Source organism: Saccopteryx leptura, chromosome 12 (assembly GCF_036850995.1).
Source record: "Saccopteryx leptura isolate mSacLep1 chromosome 12, mSacLep1_pri_phased_curated, whole genome shotgun sequence".
Taxonomy (NCBI): Eukaryota; Metazoa; Chordata; class Mammalia; order Chiroptera; family Emballonuridae; genus Saccopteryx; species Saccopteryx leptura.
In genome coordinates, this window is record NC_089514.1 from 13,337,127 (window position 1) to 13,359,250 (window position 22,124).

Consider the following 22,124-nt stretch of genomic DNA (forward strand, 5'->3'; position numbering starts at 1 on the left):
ATTTTTAATCAAATAACTGGTGTCCTTTTCTAATATAATCAGTTGATTAGATACATCCGGATCTAGCCAGATAATACTGACAACTCAGAAAGTTCTTGAAATTCCACATCTGAAACTACCGTCAAGAACTGTTTAGGAGCCACTTGTCTCAATTTGCATCTACAACATTACTGACAACTAAGCTAAGTATCTCAGAATCTTTTAAAAAGAGGTGAAGATTTGTTACAGGTGAGAATATGCTTTTTAAAATGACAGGCCCTGAAGATTATTCCAAAAGTTAAACTTGATGAGTAATGTTATCCCTGAAGTTTGTATGTTTTTGAAAGGAGAAAATACTTGGTTATATAAATTCTGCTAAACAGATATGTTGTTACTATCAAGCCACTATGACTTATTATCCACTACCTGCTGAGTATCTAAAGCACCAGCAGATGAACTATATATACACAATGAGGCATTTTTTAAATATGTCTCCAAATCCTTTGACGCTCCTCTCTTCCAGACTTGGAGCCTAATTTCCCTCTCCTTAAGTGTCGCTGGACCATGTCCCTTGCTTCAGTGCACATCCTTGGAGACCTCCTCCTGCTCTCCCTTGGATGGCTCTCTAAGGGAAGCTGGCTGCCACGTTGTAAGGACAGTCAAGCAGCCACTGAAGAGGCCACACAGCAAGAAACTGAAGGGCTTCCTGCCAGCAGTCAAGTGAGTGAGCCACCTTGACTGATCCTTCAGTTCCAATTGGGCCATCAAGTGGCTGCAGCCTAACCAACCTCCTGAACTGCAACGACACAGGAGACCCTAAGCTCTGACAACTCAGCTAAGCTGCTCCCCAATTCCTGACCACTCCCTAAGTTTTACAGTAATTTCTTACACAGTGAGAGAGAGCAAAAACGGAAAGATAAATTACCTTGTAAAGTTCCTTCTCATCCTTTTCCGTCTTCAACTGATAGTCAAGTTGTTCTCTTTCACTCTGCACCTTCCTGAGTTTGTCCTTCAAACTGGGTTAACGTCAAGAAATAGAAATAAAGACAAAAAAACCAACTTTGTTAAAACGTAAAGGTAGCTTTTAAAAGTGTCAAAGATTAAGCAAAGAGGAAAAACAGACATGGACAACAGTTTGGTGAGTACAAGAGGGAAAGGGAAGTGGGGGGAGGGAAGAAGGGGAGGGAGAGATGGTGAGGGAGGAGGGGAAGGAGAGATGGTGAGGGAGGAGGGGAAGGAGAGATGGTGAGGGAGGAGGAGGGGAAGGAGAGATGGTGAGGGAGGAGGGGAAGGAGTGATGGTGAGGGAGGAGGGGAAGGAGAGATGGTGAGGGAGGAGGGGAGGGAGAGATGGTGAAGGAGGAGGGGAAGGAGAGATGGTGAGGGAGGGGAAGGAGAGATGGTGAGGGAGGAGGGGAAGGAGAGATGGTAAGGGAGGAGGGGAGGGAGAGATGGTGAGGGAGGAGGGGAAGGAGAGATGGTGAGGGAGGAGGGGAAGGGAGAGATGGTGAGGGAGGAGGGGAAGGAGAGATGGTGAGGGAGGAGGGGACGGAGAGATGGTGAGGGAGGAGGGGAAGGAGAGATGGTGAGGGAGGGGAAGGGAGAGATGGTGAGGGAGGAGGGGAAGGGAGAGATGGTGAGGGAGGAGGGGAAGGAGAGATGGTGAGGGAAGGAGATTTGACTAACAGAATTTTTTTTCAAGTGTCAGAAATACCTGTCCAATTCAGTTTCTTTTTCAATTGCTTTATTTGTCATTAACAAAATATCTTCCTCAAGCTTGGCAGCTTTGGATGTAGCGTAAGTGTAGCTCCTCTTAAGTTCTTCATTTTCCATTTTTAAGCTTTCTGATACTTTGGTAAGTTCCTTAGAAACAACAATAAAGTATTGTGAGAAACATTAATTAGACAAATATGCATCTTTAAGAAATCTATGTATTCTTAAATTTTAATACTACATTTGTACCTCTCAAAGTGTAGCTAAGAATAAAAACTAAACCTGAAATTGTAACATATATTCAACTTTACCCATACTAAACTAAGCAATTTTTTTCTTGTACTTTTCCTACATGCTTGTTGATTTCACTAACTTCTCCACTAGAGGGCAGGCAACAAAGATGAGAAAACATTTTTTCAATTAATCACTTTGATTTTTCACATCTCACTTTTCAATGTTATCCCAATGACAAATCAGGTTTCACATGATACCACCGATGTTAACACTCACTTCTAGCAGAGATTATTAAGTGCCACTGGTAATTATACCAAAGTACTAAGTTAAAGTATTTGCCTAAAACACTGTTCCTAATGTTCCTGCCACTGTGCCTCGGTGGCAGGAACATTCAAAGAAATTGAAACAATTATAACAGAGGTAGTAAAAATGTATTTCTATTTAAAATAGAATATTCTACCTCAAATAGATATTTTAAAAGTATAAAAGTTTGCATCAATTAAGACAATTAAGGTAACTTATGAGAACCTGATCAAACTCTTCTCTATGCCTGTTTTATAATTTGCAAAACAAAGACAGTTTTCTGCCTAGTTTATAACAATGCATATGGAGGTACATTGTTATAAAAACTATACATCAAAAGAATTGATGGTAAATTGTTTTTGTTAAAAACAATTTTTTAATTTCTCATTCATAAAAGTACACCAACCCCAGCAAAATCACCATTTAGTCAATTTACAACTATCAAATGTTGTAACAGTATTTATAAGTCACTTTGATTTTCATAAACTCAGCCAAATTTCTACCTATAGGTAAAATTTTATTTTAAACACCTTGCTAGAATATGAAAATTGGTATGTTGCATCTATACTTCATTAAAAAGTTTATCACAACAGTGGATAATACAATCCTCTCTTGGTTTATTTTTCCTCAAAGCAAATGACTGCCTTACTGAATGTGCAACATTAACCAAGGATCGTTATACAAAGCTAAACTTTTTGTGATTTCAGTGACACAGCACCAAGAAAGCAAACAGTAGTAATGCTGATATCATTGTTGTCAATACCCAACTATTCCCGTAAAAACTGACACATTTTCAATACTTGTCTTGCTGATTCAGAGACAGACCAGAAAGGTTCCTATATATTTTACATGTTTTACCTTTCATTTTACAAAATGTTCTCTTGGCACTGCAAATAGGCTACAGATTTATCCCTAGGACAAAGACTACATTAGACTGCCCAGAGGCAAAAAATAGTTTCTTATTCTGCAATTAATGAAGTTGTACAGTATGTAATCAGCATTCTAAAAAGTTATGAGACAACAACTAGAAAAGAGTCATAAGCAACTAAATGCAAAACATGAACTTGTTGCTATATCTTTGAGTCCATTAAACTCTACCGCGAGTCATAAATTAATTCTAACTATAACTTGCGAGTTTTACAATCTCACTGGTACCCATAAAGACACCAGATATCTCCTTAGCATCCAAGCCTATTTGTAAAAGCATGAAAACACTAAAGTAGAGATTATTTTTCAGATTTCTAGTTTTCATATCTGAGGCAAGCATCTTCAACGTGGCTAAGTCTTCCTTAGCATGAACAGCATCAGGGCCCTTAGTATACAGTATACAAACAAAACACTAAGAATCATGTTTTTAAAAACTAACTTCTTGCCGGGCGGTGGCACAGCAGATAGAGCATTGGACTGGGATGCGGAAGACCCAGGTTCGAGACCCTGAGGTCACCAGCTTAAGCGAGGGCTCATCTGGTTTGAGCAAAAGCTCCCCAGCTTGAGCCCAAGGTCGCTGGCTTGAGCAAGGGGTTCCTCGATCTGCTGAAGGCCCATCGTCAAGGCATGTATGAGAAAGCAATCAATGAACAATTAAGGTGTTGCAACGCGCAATGAAAAACTAATGATTGATGCTTCTCATCTCTCCGTTCCTGTATGTCTGTCCCTGTCTATCCCTCTCTCTGACCCTCTCTCGGTGAAAAAAAAAAAAAATTAAAAAAAAAACTAACTTCTTTAAAAAGTAAAATCTATAGCACAATCTTTGAAAAACATTTGAAATTTGAGGTAAACAGTAATTTGCTTAATATTTGCAAATCATGCCAAAAGGCACCATAATTCTAATATTAAAACATACTCACAGATAAATCTGCTACTTATTCCATGAAGAATAATTACTGCCCATATTCCAAGAGCAAAGTTTAAATGCAATGAAATGTGATGAAGATTTTTACTAACTGTTATAAATCTGCCATGAGCAAATACACTTAGAGACTATAAGAGAATACCACTTTAAAGGATGACATTTTTTGGTTGGGGAAGAGAGGGAAGATAAAGTCACAAACATATGTAATGTCTATATTATTTCCTGAACATGTATACATTCAACAGACAAGTAATTTTAACACTGATAATTGAAATTTGCTGAGAAAATAAATGTCTCAAGGGAAAAAAAAAATATTTGAGTAGAAGGAGGTGTTAACCAGATGGAAGGAATCCTTTCACAATGTGTATGTATATCATCAAATCATCATGATGTATACTTTAAATATTTTAGTTTTGCCAATTATACCTCAATAAAGCTGAAAAAAATAAACTGGAAAATACTCAATGATACAAGTCTTATGAAATACTATAAAAAATGCTTCATCTTACACGTCTTAATCTATGCAAATATTATGAGCTGGTTCAAAGTATGTATTTTAGAAACAAAATATTATAAATTTCCTGAAACTATTATTAGCAAATCAGGGACAAAATGAAAAGTAAATTGGCTTTAAGATATTACTATATACACATAAATAATAACCATCACTACATATTAAAATTACACCTTGTGTCTTTTCTTCTCAAAAACAATTGATTAAAAAAAATTAGAAATCCAATGACATTGTAACTGCAATATTGGTTTTTGGCAATTCCCACATATGAGATTATATATTTATATATACAAAATTGAGGCAACTCCATATATTAAGCAATTTAAATGCCTTAAACTACTTCTGTCCAAAACTGGGTATCCAATGCAATGATGCTTTCAAGAAGGGAAAGCCAAAAATATAAATACAGAAGAGATCCACACTAGCCAGAGCCACCATAATGAATGACCTTGTCATGTTCTCTCACTCCTATATATATATCCTATCCCTATGTATCCCACATGATGGTAATGACGCAGAGTACCCATCTTAGTTTGTGAAACTTAAGAACCAAAACAGTAGGTATACATCACATGCTTTTTGCATTGTATAAGCAATATACCATATATTTAGTATCCTCAAAAAGGATTGGTGTGGGAAAGAACACTTGAAAATGCATCTTATATCATCATTCAAGTTAAGAATACTTCAATTCATTGTTTGGGCTCCAAAAAATTATAAGCTAACGAAAAAACTCAACAGGGTCATAGGTGTTTTAGTCCTATCTGAAAAGCAAGAGTTAACATCACTGGTTCCCTAAGCCTCAGCTTCCAATCTTTTAATTTTCAAATATGTATCTAGTCCTTCAAAACAAGAATAATGAATAGAAAAGCAAACTGCTTTTACATAAGTCTAATAAATGCAAAGATGTTGTAAAAAAGACTAATTAACACAATGAAATATTGACAATAAAAAGGAATAAAGTACTGAGACACAGAAGGTCACATGTGATTCCACTTGCATGCAATGTTCAAAATACACAAACCAACAGACACAGGAGATTGGACTAGTGGTTGCCTGGCACTGAGGAGCAGCGAAATGCAGGATGTCCACAAACAGGTACAAGATTTCTTTTGAGGGTAATGAAAAATATTCTAAACTTACATTCTAGTTGCACAATTCTGTAAATATAACCACCAATGAATTGTATGCTCAAAGTGGTGAGCTTTTAGTTTGTAAATTACATCTCAATAAAGCAGATTAAGATCAGTTATTCCAGTTTTATTTTTTAAATATATAAATAAATCAATAACAACAGCCTGACCAGTGGTAGCACAGTGGATAGTGTGTCGACCTGGGAAGCTAAGGTCCCTGGTTCGAAAGCCTGAGGTCACCAGCTTGAGCGTGGGATCATCACCATAACCCCATGGTTGCTGGCTTAAACAAAGGGCCATTGGCTCAGCTGAAGTCCCCCCACACACAGTCAAGGTACATATGGGAAACAATCAATGAACAACTAAAGTGCCTCAACTATGAGTTGATGTTTCCCATATCTCTCTCCATTCTGTCTCTCTCTCAAAAAAAAGTAAAGAGGCGCTGGCCGGTTGGCTCAGCGGTAGAGCATCAGCCTAGCGTGTGGAGGACCCGGGTTCGATTCCCGGCCAGGGCACACAGGAGAAGCGCCCATTTGCTTCTCCACCCCTCCGCCACGCTTTCCTCTCTGTCTCTCTCTTCCCCTCCCGCAGCCAAGGCTCCATTGGAGCAAAGATGGCCCGGGCGCTGGGGATGGCTCTGTGGCCTTTGCCTCAGGCGCTAGAGTGGCTCTGGTCGCAACATGGCGACGCCCAGGATGGGCAGAGCATCGCCCCCTGGTGGGCAGAGCGTCGCCCCATGGTGGGCGTGCCGGGTGGATCCCGGTCGGGCGCATGCGGGAGTCTGTCTGACTGTCTCTCCCTGTTTCCAGCTTCAGAAAAATGGAAAAAAAAAAAAAAAAAAAGTAAAGAAATAAATAAAAAGATCAATTAGGTAAGGTCGTATCTTCAGCACTCAGAGGAGGAAGTACAGAGTCATGAAGAACCCCGGTATAGCAGAGAGTGTCATGAAGAGCACTGGCTGGATGGAACCAGACTGCCTCCCACATTTCAGGGTGTTCTTCAACTCATGGGCTAAGTACATGCTGTAACTGGCCATTGTCATGAGCCATCTTCTCACCACTCCTCTGACTTGCAATAAAGTAGAAAAAGGAAAAAAAAAAAAGATTAGCATTCCACTTTGGAAACTGACAAATCCCGTTTTAAATAAGAGAAAAGTTTAAAGACTACAGAGAAAAAGAATACAATTATACAAAAACAGCAAGAGAGATAAATTGACTGAATAAAAAAATTATCTGAATGCCCTAATAGCCAAGGTAGGCACATAGGATGAGATTTTATTATATTTTATTATTTGGTGTACCTGCTATAAAAGTTCTAAAAACCTGGTTCCTTAGCCAAACAGCCTGTCCTGTTCCTACTGCAGGACACCACCTGTTCCCCAAGAGTACAACTGGGAGAGTAACTGCCTACTTTCAACTAACAAGGCTCATGTTCACATAAACAGAGATGAAGTCTGGCCTGTGGTGGCGTGGAGGACAAGCATTGACCTGGAGTGCTGATGGCACTGGCTGGAAACCGTGGACTTGCCTGGTCAAGGCACATACAAGAAGCAATCATTACGAGTTGATGCTTCCTGCTCTTCCCCCTGCCCTCCTCTCTCCTCTCTCTAAAAATCAATGAATAAAATCTTGAAAGAAAAAAAGACAGAAGACTACAGATATTTATAAGGAGACTTATAATTATACACATTGTTTTCCCTCTAACTCCAAGGAGCAATCCTCAAACAGAACAAGGCACGAGAAATCTTTTCAGAATTTATGCCGTTTGATAGCATCTCTGCAGAGGTATGCAATACACAACCACTGCGCTGGAGTATTAAAATTGTTGAGAATTGCTGCACTAATGGTTAACAATTATTTTTAAATTTTTTATTAACTTTATTGGGGTGACATTGGTCAATAAAATTATACGGGTTTCAGGTGTACAATTCTACATCATCTGTACATTGCCAAGTCTCCCTCCATCACCATCTATACCCCTCTACTTTCCACTACCCCCCTTTCCCTCCTGCCACCTCTACACTGCTTGTGTCTGTGTTTTTTTTTTTTCTTTAATCTCTTCACATTTTATCAAGCAATTGCTCTAAGCCTTGTCAAATAATGGAATACACTCCATCCTTAGAAAACAATAGGTCAATCCTGTCAACATACATAAATATATCTGATTAGTTGTGAGATTGTAACAGAAAATCACAATCTGTATAAGTTTGTCAAAACTAATAAATCACTTTTTCTTGTGATATGTTCTTGTGAAAATATTAAACAAGTCAATGATTAGGTTACAGCTTCCCCCACCCCCATTTATTTTGGCTGTAAGATCCACTTGTTATCTCTAATGAAACAACACTGCTTCATACTTACACTGCTCTTTTTTTTTTTTTAGCTCAGGAGATTGCATCATTATTAATTAGATGATTTTAGGATAATTTACAAGATTTCTCACATCAAGAATTTCAAAATTTTGTCTAACACTACATGTCAGTTTACTGAATTCTGCTCTTTGGGAAAGTAATTTAACTACTTTATTCTATTTTCCCTTATTCAGTGTTGATCATTCCTAATTGTATCTCAACCCCTCCCCTCAAAATCAATCAAATATTCTACCATTAGACATAAAGCATTTAGAAATAGTTGTCAGGTACTATGTCATCAAACCTGGTACCAAAAATCCAATTTTTAATCATTTACAACATAAAAGAAGCTGTGTCAGAAGGTGGATAGAAACTTGCCTTTTTATTATATAAATATCTTGTTCTAAGTGCTATTTTTTTCTTTTTTCTTTAATTTTTATTGATTTTAGTGAGAGGAAGGGGAGAGGGAGAGAGAGACAGGAACATCAATCTGTTCCTGTATGTGCCCTGACTGGGGATTAAACTGGCAACCTCTGCAGTTCAGGACGATGCTCTAACCCAGTGGTCCCCAACACCCGGGCTGCGGACCAGTACCGGTCCGTGGGCCATTTGGTACCGGTCCGCAGAGAAAGAATAAACAACTTACATTATTTCCGTTTTATTTATATTTAAGTCTGAATAATGATTTTTTTATTTTTTTTTTGTATTTTTCTGAAGCTGGAAATGGGGAGAGACCGTCAGACAGACTCCCGCAAGCGCCCCACCGGGATCCACCCGGCACGCCCACCAGGGGCAACGCTCTGCCCACCAGAGGGCGATGCTCTGCCCCTCCGGGGTGTCACTCTGTTGTGACCAGAGCCACTCTAGCGCCTGGGGCAGAGGCCAAGGAGCCATCCCCAGAGCCCGGGCCATCTTTGCTCCAATGGAGCCTCGCTGCGGGAGGGGAAGAGAGAGACAGAGAGGAAGGAGAGGAGGAGGGGTGGAGAAGCAGATGGGCGCTTCTCCTGTGTGCCCTGGCCGGAAATTGAACCCGGGACCTCTGCACGCCAGGCTGACGCTCTACCACTGAGCCAACCAGCCAGGGCCAATGTTTTATTTTTAAAAAATGACCAGATTCCCTGTTACATCCGTCTTGACGCTTGTCTCGGTCATGTGATACATTTATCCGTCCCACCCTAAAGGCCAGTCCGTGAAAATATTTTCTGACATTAAACCGGTCCATGGCCCAAAAAAGGTTGAGGACCACTGCTCTAACCAACTGAGCAATCCCGCTATGGCTTTTTTTTTTTTTTTTTTAATTTTATTTATTTTTTACAGAGACAGAGAGTCAGAGAAAGGGATAGACAGGGATAGACAGACAGGAACGGAGAGAGATGAGAAGCATCAATCATTAGTTTTTCATTGCACATTGCAACACCATAGTTGTTCATTGATTGCTTTCTCATATGTGCCTTGACCGCAGGCCTTTAGCAGACCGAGTAACCCCTTGCTGGAGCCAGCGACCTTGGGTTCAAGCTGGTGGGCTTTTGCTCAAACCAGATGAGCCCGCACTCAAGCTGGCGACTTCGGGGTCTCGAACCTGGGTCCTCTGCATCCCAGTCCGACGCTCTACCCACTGCACCACCGCCTGGTCAGGCCTATGGCTTTTTTTTTCAACACAGGGTTTTCACTCACTTTAACTGGCTTGGATCTTGAAAAACCTGGGTTTCAGGCCATATACTGTATCAACTCCTATCAATTATGCAAGACACAACTAACCTTGTGCTCTGCTAGCAGTTGTTCGCATCTTTCTTCACATCTCTCCTTTTCATAGCTCAGCACTTTCTCCAGCCTTTCAACTTGTTCTCGGAGTTGTGTTGTTTCTTTTTCCAGAACAGCAATTAACTTTAACAGCTCTTCTTTTTCTTTCATGGTTTTCTCAATTTTCAACTGTAAAACAAAAAACTCATTGTTTTCTATAATCCTAGAATATGTTACAAATTGCTTTCCATTTCAAAAAAAGTAGTAAAGAAATTCACAGAAAAATTTTTTACATGCTACTTTGTATCAATCAGCCATTTTTAGAGATTTTTCTGTTCAGGCAGAAAAGTTCATGAATCATCAATTTAAACCTTCTTTTAGTTAAGCAAAGAAGAAACAAATTAAAGGTACAAAATTAATGAATTTTATTATAAAGTTTCCTATTAATCACTTTTCAAATCAATACTAAAAACAAAGCATAAAATTTCAGAAGTGATTTAACTTTCAGCTTTTACCTTGAGTAATAATCAAGAAGAAAATGTATACCCCTTCTTAAATGCATATTTACGGGAAATGATAGAATCTATTAAGAACTTCCCTTATGTCACATAAGGCCTTTATCTATGGGATTACTATCAAGAGTTTTGGTTCTTTAACTAAGATACTGAGGAACACATTTCTATAAATAATGGCCTCTTTGTGGCTAAAGAAAACAAACTTTATAAGTAAACACAAATTTGATAAAAATGCAAACTATAACAATATATTAATATAATTGATGACTATAGGAATACTAACGGTTACTCTCAGTTCTGGAAAATCTAAACTCCCAATAGTCTAAAAAATTACTAAATTAAGAGACCTAAAAGAGTAGTAAATGAAATCGTTACTATTTCTCTTACAGCCAGAAATCAATGATTCTAACAGAGGAAGACTATACATTCAGAGGAAGACATCACACAGGAGGCAATACACACAGCTGAAATAAAATGTTTTCCCACAATACTGTTATACCCCAAGTCAGTTTTCTGGGGTCATGGAAACAAACTGATTAAACTCTAAAATGGCTTTTATAAAAGTTGAATGGCTAAAAATTTTTAGAATGACCCTTCTACCTCATTCATCATGCCAAATGAAAATGACAGAAGTAAATGCCCTCCAAATAGAAACCTTTATTCACTGACTTTCCTTTGTATCTTGCCTATTTTTTTTTTAAATTACTTTTGGCTCTAAATTTTCTGACAGCTTGAAAACATAGATACATCTTGATATGGTACAAAAAGAAATATAAAAGAACCACATTTTCCCAGTGATTCAATTAGCACATACTATCTGAAGAGTTTATTGAACCTTAAGTAGAAATTTTTAGAAGAAATTGAAATTAGATAAAAATACATACAAGTCAATATTTCTGCCCCAATTTTGTATTCTGAAATCTTTCAAGTACATAACAGTTAAAATTTTACAATGAAAACCCATACACCCATCATCAAAATTCACTTAATATTTTTCCGTGTTTATTTTACCTCCCTTTATATTCAGTACTTAAGTTTACTAATGTAATTTTCTCTTGGCGGGGGGACTAAACCATTTGAAAAAAACTTCACCCCTAAGTACTTATAGCAAGCGTCTTCTAATAAGAACAGTTTCCTATTCAACCACTACCACTGTAATAGCCAAGAAAAGGAATAATTTTATAACATCCAACAGACGGTCCATAAATATCCTCCACTACACCCAAACTATCAATTTTTTTAAAACTCTAAGATCCAGTCAAGATTCACACAATGTAGGGTTATGTTTCATTAATCATTTTTAATGTCAACACTACTCTATATGTCCCCCATTTGTAATAATTTTGTGAAGTTTTAGATAAAATCATTAAATATTTTTAATGAATTTGGAAATTCAAAAGACTTCTCCAAAAGCTGGTCAGAACACAAAAATATTTTATCTCTGAAATATTTCCCTAAGAGATATTTATATTTCCTTTATATAAAGTAGAAGGAAACAAAAGAAATTGTACAATATTCCAATTTACTTAGAAAAAGTGCACAGAAGAGATGTAGATGTCAAAATGCCCATTTTTCTCCTGGCTGAAATCAGGGTGGGCTAACGAATATTCAAAAAGCTGCAATATAAACTAACTGCATTCTTCTTAAGAGCCAGGCTTGTTTAAGCATCTCTGACTAACAGTCAAATACCAGGCTAAACGCCTTGATCATCAGGCAGTTGTCAACACAAAATGTTTTAGTCACCCCATAAAAGTTACATTTCTTTATTTAAGATAAGAGAGGAATTTCTGGAAGAGGGAAGAAAAGATAGGGAAGAATTCACAAAAAATTACTAGTTCCTACAAGCCTTCTTAATTTGCCTCATTTAAAGTATGTATTGTATCTATAACCGCTTGTTTTTTTCTCTAATCTGTTTTTGAAGGTAAGATAAAATCAGAGACATAAAACATTTATATACATATAATTCATCTGACGCTTAAGAAAAAGCAATGACCTGTCACAGACTAAATGTGAATGTAAATTAACCAATTATTGTATGTTGAATCAATTAAAGAAGCTGTTTTTCCATAGAAATGCAAATGTAACATTCTAGTACTTAGGTTTAGGGTAAAGATATTAAGAATTATCTTGAAATAAGAATATTGTTCTATTTTCTTACTAATAACTACTAAAAATTAAGATATAAAGCATTATTAGACATCTGCACAGTAAACTTCTATTGAAGCCAATACAATGACTCCAAACTATGCAATTAATAGGAAGAAGCTTTTCACCTTTCCTTTTTTAATTATGGTTAATCCATGCTTGTTCATTTGATCAGAGGACGGGGGAAAGAAAATCATTATAAAAATCTTCACTCCAAACTGAAGAGACTGGGCTGCTTCCCTGACTCACCGCCACATTTGGGATCCAGCATGCTCATGGTACAGGAAAATAAAGTTTACATCCAATGACAGATTTACTGCTTTATACCACTTTCCCTCCAGCTTCACCCGCTAAAGCTGCACTATTCTACAATTAATTGACTAGGCTACCACCAAAGAAGAAAGATTACAGTGAGGGAATATTCCTTCAATAGTGATTTACTGCTCATCTACTATGCACAAAATACTGATAGGCCCTAGGGACAGCCCCTGCCACAGTGAAATCAATATAATTGTGACAGAAGCTTTTAAAGTATTTCAAAAATAACCTGCTAAGTTTATTATTTTAGTTTAAATCATTTGCTTTTTAGGTTATACTGTTCCATAACCTGAAAATTCTTAAAATGCCAACTAACACATTCTTAGATGCTCTGTTCTTAAAATTATCTATAAATCACTAGCTCACTGTTGGTACCAACCTCAAGAAGTCCAGCTTTTGTGGTCACCACCAACATGTCAGAATTTCCTTCATCTTCCATAGTAAGCAACTCTTCAACTGGAGAAGCAGCTCGAAACTGGAAAGGGGTGCTTGCCCCACGAATTTCACCCTTATGGGTAACATAGCAGAACTGATAAAATTCTCCATCATCATTTGGGAGGTAATACCCTAGGAGGAAGTTAACAAACCAAAATTATTAGCCTGACCTGTGGCGGTACATTGGATAGAGCGTCGACCTGGAATACTGAGGTCGCCAGCTGAAAACCCTGGCTTGCCCTGTTGAGGCACAATATAAGAAACAGCTACTATAAGTTGATGCCTCCTGCTCCTTCCCACGCCTCTTCTCTTTCTCTATCCCCTCTCTAAAATCAACAAATAAAATCTTTTTAAAAATTATTTTTTTATTTATTTTATTTTTTTTTACTTTTTTTGTTTTGTTTTGTTTTGTTTTTTTTTCTGAAGCTGGAAACGGGGAGAGACAGTCAGACAGACTCCCGCATGCGCCCGACCGGGATCCACCCAGCACGCCCACCAGGGGCGACGCTCTGCCCACCAGGGGGCGATGCTTTGCCCCTCCGGGGGGTCGCTCTGCCGCGACCAGAGCCACTCTAGCGCCTGGGGCAGAGGCCAAGGAGCCATCCCCAGCGCCCGGGCCATCTTTGCTCCAATGGAGCCTCGGCTGCGGGAGGGGAAGAGAGAGACAGAGAGGAAGGAGAGGGGGGGTGGAGAAGCAAATGGGCGCTTCTCCTATGTGCCCTGGCCGGGAATCGAACCCGGGTCCCCCGCACGCCAGGCCGACGCTCTACTGCTGAGCCAACCGGCCAGGGCCAAAAATTATTTAACTTCCTATAATAAATGTTATCTGATTTAACAATACTCGCCATCTCCTCCCATTCCTGACCCTGTTCTAGGCATTTAAGATAGGTCTCTCCTCTTATCATTCATAAATTATCAAACCAGACTTTCCTTTCTTCCTTTTACATGCCTAAATTTTTCTTATTTTATGTCTAAACTTACATTCCCAGAGCATCCTCTAATCTTAAGAGCAAAACTAATCTGAGTGTCAAATATGTAGGTTCCAATGACAGGGAGGTTAGAGGAGAAGGGAAGTACCAGCATAAAAATCCAGAAGAAATAAGGGTGAGAATATGCCATTTAAAGAAATCTTCCCTCAGTTCAATACATGTAAAAGGAAGATATTAAAAAAAGGAACATGCTACACATACAAACCGTGTGGTGGAGAAGAGGATGAGGTCCGCTGATGCTGTAGAACAAAACTACGCTGTGGAACTACAGATTTACTCTGGAAATCCAGCTGTACCGCTAACTATTATTCACTTAACCTCCCTGAGCCCCGGGGTTTCTTATCTGTAAAACAGACACAAAGCCATCTATCTCAGAGTTCCAAAGTATCTACAGATAATGCATGTATACCGTCTAGCCCATTCTCTGACAAACAATGTATGTTCAATACTTGTCCCTTCTTTCTTCAACTCAATTATTACCTTCTCTTTTAAATTTTGCTGGATTATCTTAGGTCAAAATTAATTTACCTCCTCTCCAAAGTTCCCATGATATGTTTTACACTAAAAAAAAGAGCTCCACCGCCTACTTGTGGTGGCGCAGTGGATAAAGTGTTAACCTGGAATGCTGAGGTCACTGGTTTGAAACCCTGGGCTTGCCCAGTCAAGGAACATATGGGAGTTGATGCTTCCTGCTCCTTCTCCCCTTCTCTCTCTCTCCCATATCTAAAATGAATAAAGTCTTTAAAAAAAAAAGAGCTCCACCAAATACTCTGTGACTATTCATTATACACATCCTTTATAGTCTATATCAAGATCTTAGGCCGTGGCCAGTTGGCCCAGCGGTAGAGTGTCAGCCCAGTGTGTGGAGGTCCCGAGTTCGATTCCTAGTCAGGGCACACAGGAGAAGCACCCATCTGCTTCTCCACCCTTCCCTCTCTCCTTCCTCTCTATCCCTCTCTTCCTCACCCACAGCCAGGGCTCCACTGGAGCAAAGTTGGCCTGGGCGCTGAGAATGACTCCAAGGCCTCCACCTCAGGTGCTAGAACGGCTCCAGCCTCAAAGGAGCAACGCCCCAGATGGGCAGAGCATCGCCCCCTGGTGGGCATGACGGGTGGATCCTGGCCGGGCACATGTGGGAGTCTGACTGCCTCCCCACTTCTAACTTCAGAAAAATAAAAAAATAAAAAAGACATCAGAAATATAAAAATTTTGGAACCTCCCACCCCAGAATGATGTGTATAAAGGATGCATTAAACGACTGTGAAATGAACATACAAAAATGAATATATACATCTTAACTTGGATGTCACTATCTACCCAGAAATTCTTTCATATCTTAAAATGTTCGGTCTCATTATTATGATTACCTACTTAATTTGAACTCATTCTTAAAAAAAAGTTGTCCTTTGTTTTTAGAAACAAGAGGGAGAGGCAGAGAAAATACAAGGGTAAGCCTAGCACACCTTCCAGTGCTTGAAAGGAAAAGGAAGTCATTTAAAAACAAGTGGGAAGGGAATGTCAAAAAACAAAGGAGCCCATCTGATGGAGACCCCATGACCAGAGAAAACTAGAACAATCTGAGAAACAAAACTATGATCGTATTAGATTTCATAGAATAAAATAAATATCCATGAGTCCATGGAAAAGGGGAATTTTCCTAACCTATTTCTAAATATAACAATTGTGAGCAAGATCCAGTGATAGATACTAAAATGAGTAAAAGTTTGAGGAGAAAAATAATTCCTTAGTTTCAAAGTAGCTCCCCTATAATATTCATTAATTACAAAGAGAAAAATTCTAACTCTACAGTGGAAAAACCCACAGACACCACCCTAACCAAGTGATCAAGATCAGTATCACCAGTAATAAGATATATGGACATCAAGTACTCCCTGATACAACACACTGGAAAGGGTACGTTACTTCCATGGTATTCTTCCTAAAAACATATAAGCTCAATGTAATCATCACAAAACATCAGAAAAACACAAAGAAAAGGAACATATATCAAAAAACAAAAAGGTCATGAAAAAGACAATGACAGAATAAGGAACTGTCACAGATTGGAGGAGACTAAGAATCTATGACAACTAAATGCACTGAGGGATTTTGGAGTGAATATAGAAACAGAAAAAAAGAACACTACTAGGAACACTTGTGAAATCTGAATAAGGTCTGTACTTTAGTCAAAAGTATTCTTATATTAATGTTAAATTCCTGGTTTTTAAAATAAATGTACTATAATTATGCAAGATGTTAAAATTAAGAGAAGCTAGGTTAAGAATATAAGGAAATTCTACGTACTATTTTTGCAGCTTTACATCTAAAATTATTTTAAAATATAAAGTTTTTAAAAGAGTAATACAGCGGTACTTCTGGCAAGGTATTTTTTTAAGTTTTAAGAACTCCTAATATCTACTAATGAACCTATTATGGCTCAGTAACTCTGCAAGTAGCCACTACCCTTATTTTTAGTTTAAAGTAGAAAACAGTAAAAACCAAGCTCCAAGTCAAATTTTATAGCCTGTGACATTAGCAATCAGTCAAATTATAATAAACAAATAAGGATTCTTTAAGAAAACTTATTTATGTATTTTTGTTAGTTGTTCGGTTTTGCATTTTTCAATTCTCATAACTTATCCATAAAATGAACAGTGATTTGGATTGTGTTTAAAATTTTTTTTAAAGTTTAAAATAAGTTTTTCATGATTCTACCCTGCCTTTTTAATGTAACAAACAGGTTTTAAGCAGGTAAGACATTTCTATTTCTGAATTTCAAAGTAAAAATTAACATGATGCATTTTCAAAAACTTGTGAAAGTTACTGTATTTATACTTAGCTCTCTCTAAATGCTTTTAAAGTATAAATAGAAATAAGCTGGATATTTTTCTCCTTTTTATTTACTGCATTTAAACTTTTTGCTGTCACTAATAAACAAATTCATTAGTCAATATAATACAGTCAGTAAGTTAACTTATTTATTACAAGACTAATCATATTAAAAATGACTGGAAATAAACCCATGACTTTTAAGAACAAGTGTCACAATAATAAAATCAGTTCTAATAAACACTTGAATTTGATTATTTTTAAAAAAGACTGACTTAAAACATAAACTACCCATATAAATCGTAACTTTTCTTAAACCTTAAAACAGAGAACCTAAATCTTTGCCTATATCACAGTACAAATTTTATCCTCGGAATATGTTTCTTGACACAGTATACAAGGAAATGTTTTTGTGTTCATACAATGGAATATTATTGGTTTCCTCTGCAATGCTGTGCATTTTATATGTGTTAAAATATTATACTGAGACAGAATCCATTAACTTCACTAAACCAAAAGGAATCTAGGGCATAAACAAAACTAAGATTTTGCTTTAATACAACCCAAAGCCAGTACAATTATAATACTAAATTTACTCTGCTGCAAATTCTGTAATAGGTTTTTAAATAAGACTTTTAAAAAAAGTGTACATAATGCTAAGCTAAAACAAGAATAAATTTTACATAACTCACTTAATGTATATCCATTTTATAGGCAACTTTCCCTACAGAATAACTACTCTATAAACCCTGTTAATCATCTTTGTGGTTTTTATGCAGAATACAGGAGTGAGCAAAAGCAGGTTTACATTGGTTTATGAAAAATAATACAATAAATAGTAATACAATAAACCATTTTACATACTCACAATTGTAAACATATATACTTTTGCCCACCCCTGTATTTTTGTCACCTCTAATTTGTTATATTATTCTAATAACAGTAATAGCATTGTTTTCTCATTTGGGAAGAAACTATCAAAAGTAAAGAGCTGGTAAGAAACAACTCTTCAATGAAAGTTAACAAGCTAAAAAAAATTGCAATGTCTACATAAAATGTCATGTGACCTATGGTAGATATTTACTTTATGACTTTTGCTAAAAAAAGATACTAATGAATTCAACGGTGGTATAAATATGCCTAAGTAGAATAATTACAATGGGTATACATTTTTATTAATAATAAATTACCTAATTTCATCAGATTCTGCAGTTTTCAATTCTTACCTTGAAATGTTAATACACAATTGACTGTTGATCCTTCTACATAATGTTCAGGCATAGGAGACCATAAGAACGTGTAATAATCACGAGCAGTACTCCATCCAACCTAACGGAAACAACATGAAGATTATTAGTGAGCATTTTAGTATCAGAGTGATCTCTTACAGCTATTGTTTTTACTGCATCCTCAAGTTAAACATACAGGTTAATATATTTACAAATCACAGTATTTTAACAAGCATGTCAAATTTTATGATTTTTTATTAAGCTATAACCTATTGCTATAAAAATCTATATAAATTGAACAGTCAAGTTTCTACTCTGTATTAAAATGCAATTTCTCAAGGAAAATCGTAGTATCAAATATAAGAACTTACATTTGGTTAAAATATAATTTCACTAAACAAGTTTTAAAACTTTATTTTATGCCTCATATTTAAGTGTTTAATTAGGCCCCGCCCTCTTAAACCCACTGACTTTTCTAATCTTTCATCTTTTAGTAAGTCATGCCTGCAGCCAATTGGTAAACTTTATAAAAAGGACTTTATTACCAAGATGCTTAAATATACAAATAAACCTATCTCAAACATTTTCCACTTACATGTATGCACTATATATGTGTCTTTTCTAGAAGGACAATGGTACTGTATTAAATATGGATAAGTGATGTTTAAGCAAGCACTAAGAATCTATTTGTCAGTAATATTACATGAAATAATGAATAACCCACCATGTTAGAGTATAAGTACATTCTATAATTCTGATTGGCACTAAGGATTACAGATTACAAAATACTGAAGCTGCAAGAATTTAAGCAACTTATATGAGTAGTTTATGTTTTAAGTCAGAATTAAGAGTGTTTTCAAACTGTAGGTCACAACCCAATAGGAAGTGGTACTATCAACTTAGTGATCATGACATTTACACAGCTAACTGCTGTTATTAGGTAGGGATATATGGGGCTGCTGGTCATCTCTATCTTTTAAATTTTGTTTTGTTTCAAGTTTTTTAAAATTATAATTTCCTCTACAACAGGAGAATATCTTTTTAAAGCAGAAAATGATGGTGATGGAAGGAGATTTGACTTCAGGTGGTCAATACACACTACAATGTACAGATGATATGTTATGGAATTGTGCACCTGAACCTGTGTAATTTTGTTCCATCAATGTCACAATAAATTCCATTGAAAAAGAAGACAGGGCTGAGGGACCAAGGCAAGAAAACAAGTAACAGAAGGAAGAAAAATATGAAAAGGAGAAACAAGGAAAAAGAAAACAGAAGCTTGAAACACAATATTTAGGCAAAAAATCATTGCTCAGATTCACTTCCACACCAGGAAGTTAAAATTGTTCCTTTGTTTTGCTTTGTTTTGCAATCTGGTTGGCAGTATGATGCAGTGAGAAAAGAACTGATCTGGCTTTGTGCGCCTACATGACTTTGGACATGACAATTACTTTGCACTCCCAATTTCTTCAAGAGTAGTATCTCTGAAACATGAGAACTGCAAGACTCCTTTCTAAAGATTAAAAAAATCTTACAGACCTTAAGTGTAATACAAAATATTTTAATTATAAGGTAGTTTAATTTATACTAAGCGTGAATGTTAAGTAAATTTCCTTAGGCTAATAAACCTATACAACTAAGACCAAATCAAATTCATAAACACAAACAACAATAAAACAAATACAGTGTGACAAAATATCTTATTGCAACTCATGTGAGGTTTCATAATAAAAATAATGCATCAGGTAGAGTTTTACATTTTTCCTGTATTTTCACTTCAATTATATCACGCCTTAAAATGCATACTGAACTTATTAGACTGTTGCTTACTTTGAATTACCAGATCTCTCAACTTAACCAAACAGTCAGAGAATAATTTTTGAATGCCAGTTTACACGAGGTTCAAATATCAGCTCCTAAGTTTAATAACTTTGAGTTTGTCATTTCTTTTCAGATCTCAGTTCCCAGATCTGTATAATGGGGACTATAATGTTCTGATTAAAATCTTTGCAAAGTATAAAGTAATAAACATATACATATTTTAGTTAAAATTAAAACCAGTCAATATGGAGAAACAGTAAAAACTAAAAAATAAATAAAACCCATTCTGTATCCCTTATATGACTTCACTCATTTCCATATCCAACCAGGCTCACGGTCCGTTATTCATTTCGGTAATGCACCCAAAACCACGTGGGATTATCCTTTGTCCTCTTCCCTTCCTATTCACCACCCACCTCCAATTTCCTGTCCAAATGATACTCACTTTGGAATTCTTCCCTACGACAGTCTTCCACAGAAGCAAGACCAAATCTTCTCCGTAGTCAAGCCCTCCCCAACTTAGTTCATGACTTTGTTCTTCCTTATGCTCAAGCCATGAATGAGTTGCAGTCCCAATTCATTTAACTAAGTGCTGACAAACTCAATGGATTCTACTTATGGATTATTACCTATAACTGATTTTCTTTTCTACTTTAGGCCCTTGTTATCTCACCTAGAAAACTAAATAGTCTATAAACATTCTCTTTGACTCTATTCTCTAATTGCAACTTCTCTTACTAAGCATGGCAAGATTAAAGTTCACCTCTAAACCCTTTCACTATTCTCTGCTTAAAAACTATTTATTCCTACTCCTCAACCAAATATTAAAACAATCCAAAACCTGATCCAAACCAAACTTTCCCTTTCATCTTCTGAAACTGGTATCCCAGGCATACCAAATTCCTTAATGCTTTCTCAAGCATACCACACACTTTCATCCCTTCCCCCTTATAGTTACTGTCTGGACACTTCTCCCTGACTGCCTGTCAAAATCATATCAAAGTCATTAGAGAAGGTAATGTGCAGTACACATGAAGTGTTTAAAAGCATGCAATGCCAAAAACATGTCAGTTCCACATCCAGGAACTTACCCTATGAAATAAGTGGGCAAGCAAATAAAATAAGAGAAAGTTTTTTAGTAAACACTGTTTAATGATAAACATTTAAAAATGTTTCCAATTAATCCCACAATGCATTAGTACCATGTTTGTATACTTTATTATATACAACACGTGTACAATCATTATTTAGTTATATGTAGCTATATGCCAATGTGTTAACAATGGTTTTTGCTAGGTAATAGCATTAAAACATGATTTATTTTCTTCCTTGAGTCTTCCTATATATCCTGAAATTTTTACAACATGCTTGAACTTCCTATTCAGTTTTAAAGTTTCATCCACGCAAAAAAGATGAAAAGGGTATTCTACACAATTTTATCCATTTATGTATTGCTTATAAAAAAGTCGTTGGAGTGCACAAGTTAAGAGATAATAGTGTAGCATTACCAAAGCAAAAACAAAACAAAACAAAGCAGCAAAAACTAGCAATCACAAGAAATGAAGCTGTTGATCAAGTTATATAAAGCAGTGGTCCCCAACCCCCCAGCTGCGGACCGGAACCGGTCTGTGGGCCATTTGGTACCGGTCCACAGAGAAAGAATAAATAACTTACATTATTTTCATTTTATTTATATTTAAGTCTGAACGATGTTTTATTTTTTAAAAATGACCAGATTCCCTCTGTTACATCCGTCTAACACTCTTGACGCTTGTCTCGGTCACGTGATACATTTATCCGTCCCACCCTAAAGGCCAGTCCATGAAAATATTTTCTGACATTAAACTGGTCCGTGGCCCAAAAAAGGTTGGGGACGACTGATATAAAGGAGCCCTACATAGCACACTAAGTTATTTGGTCTTGGCATTATTCTATAGATAAAACATTAAGAGTTTCAAACAAGAGGAAGGCATGTTCAGATTTTCAGCTTCTATTCTAGTTTCCACAGCAGTTTGAGGAACAGATG

General features: G+C 36.7%; 1 protein-coding gene across 2 annotated transcripts in view; it reads right to left on the bottom strand.

The window, feature by feature from the left end:
* TAX1BP1 (Tax1 binding protein 1) overlaps window positions 1–22,124 on the bottom strand; it is a 56,913-nt gene that overhangs the window by 26,680 nt on the left and 8,109 nt on the right. For both annotated transcript variants that reach the window (XM_066353683.1, XM_066353682.1), the window contains exons 3-7: window positions 18,275–18,377; window positions 13,175–13,362; window positions 9,836–10,006; window positions 1,693–1,841; window positions 905–995 (exon numbers count right to left, since the gene is read on the bottom strand). In XM_066353683.1, the coding sequence (XP_066209780.1) occupies window positions 905–995; window positions 1,693–1,841; window positions 9,836–10,006; window positions 13,175–13,362; window positions 18,275–18,377 (702 nt within the window). The remainder of the gene's footprint in view (window positions 1–904; window positions 996–1,692; window positions 1,842–9,835; window positions 10,007–13,174; window positions 13,363–18,274; window positions 18,378–22,124) is intronic.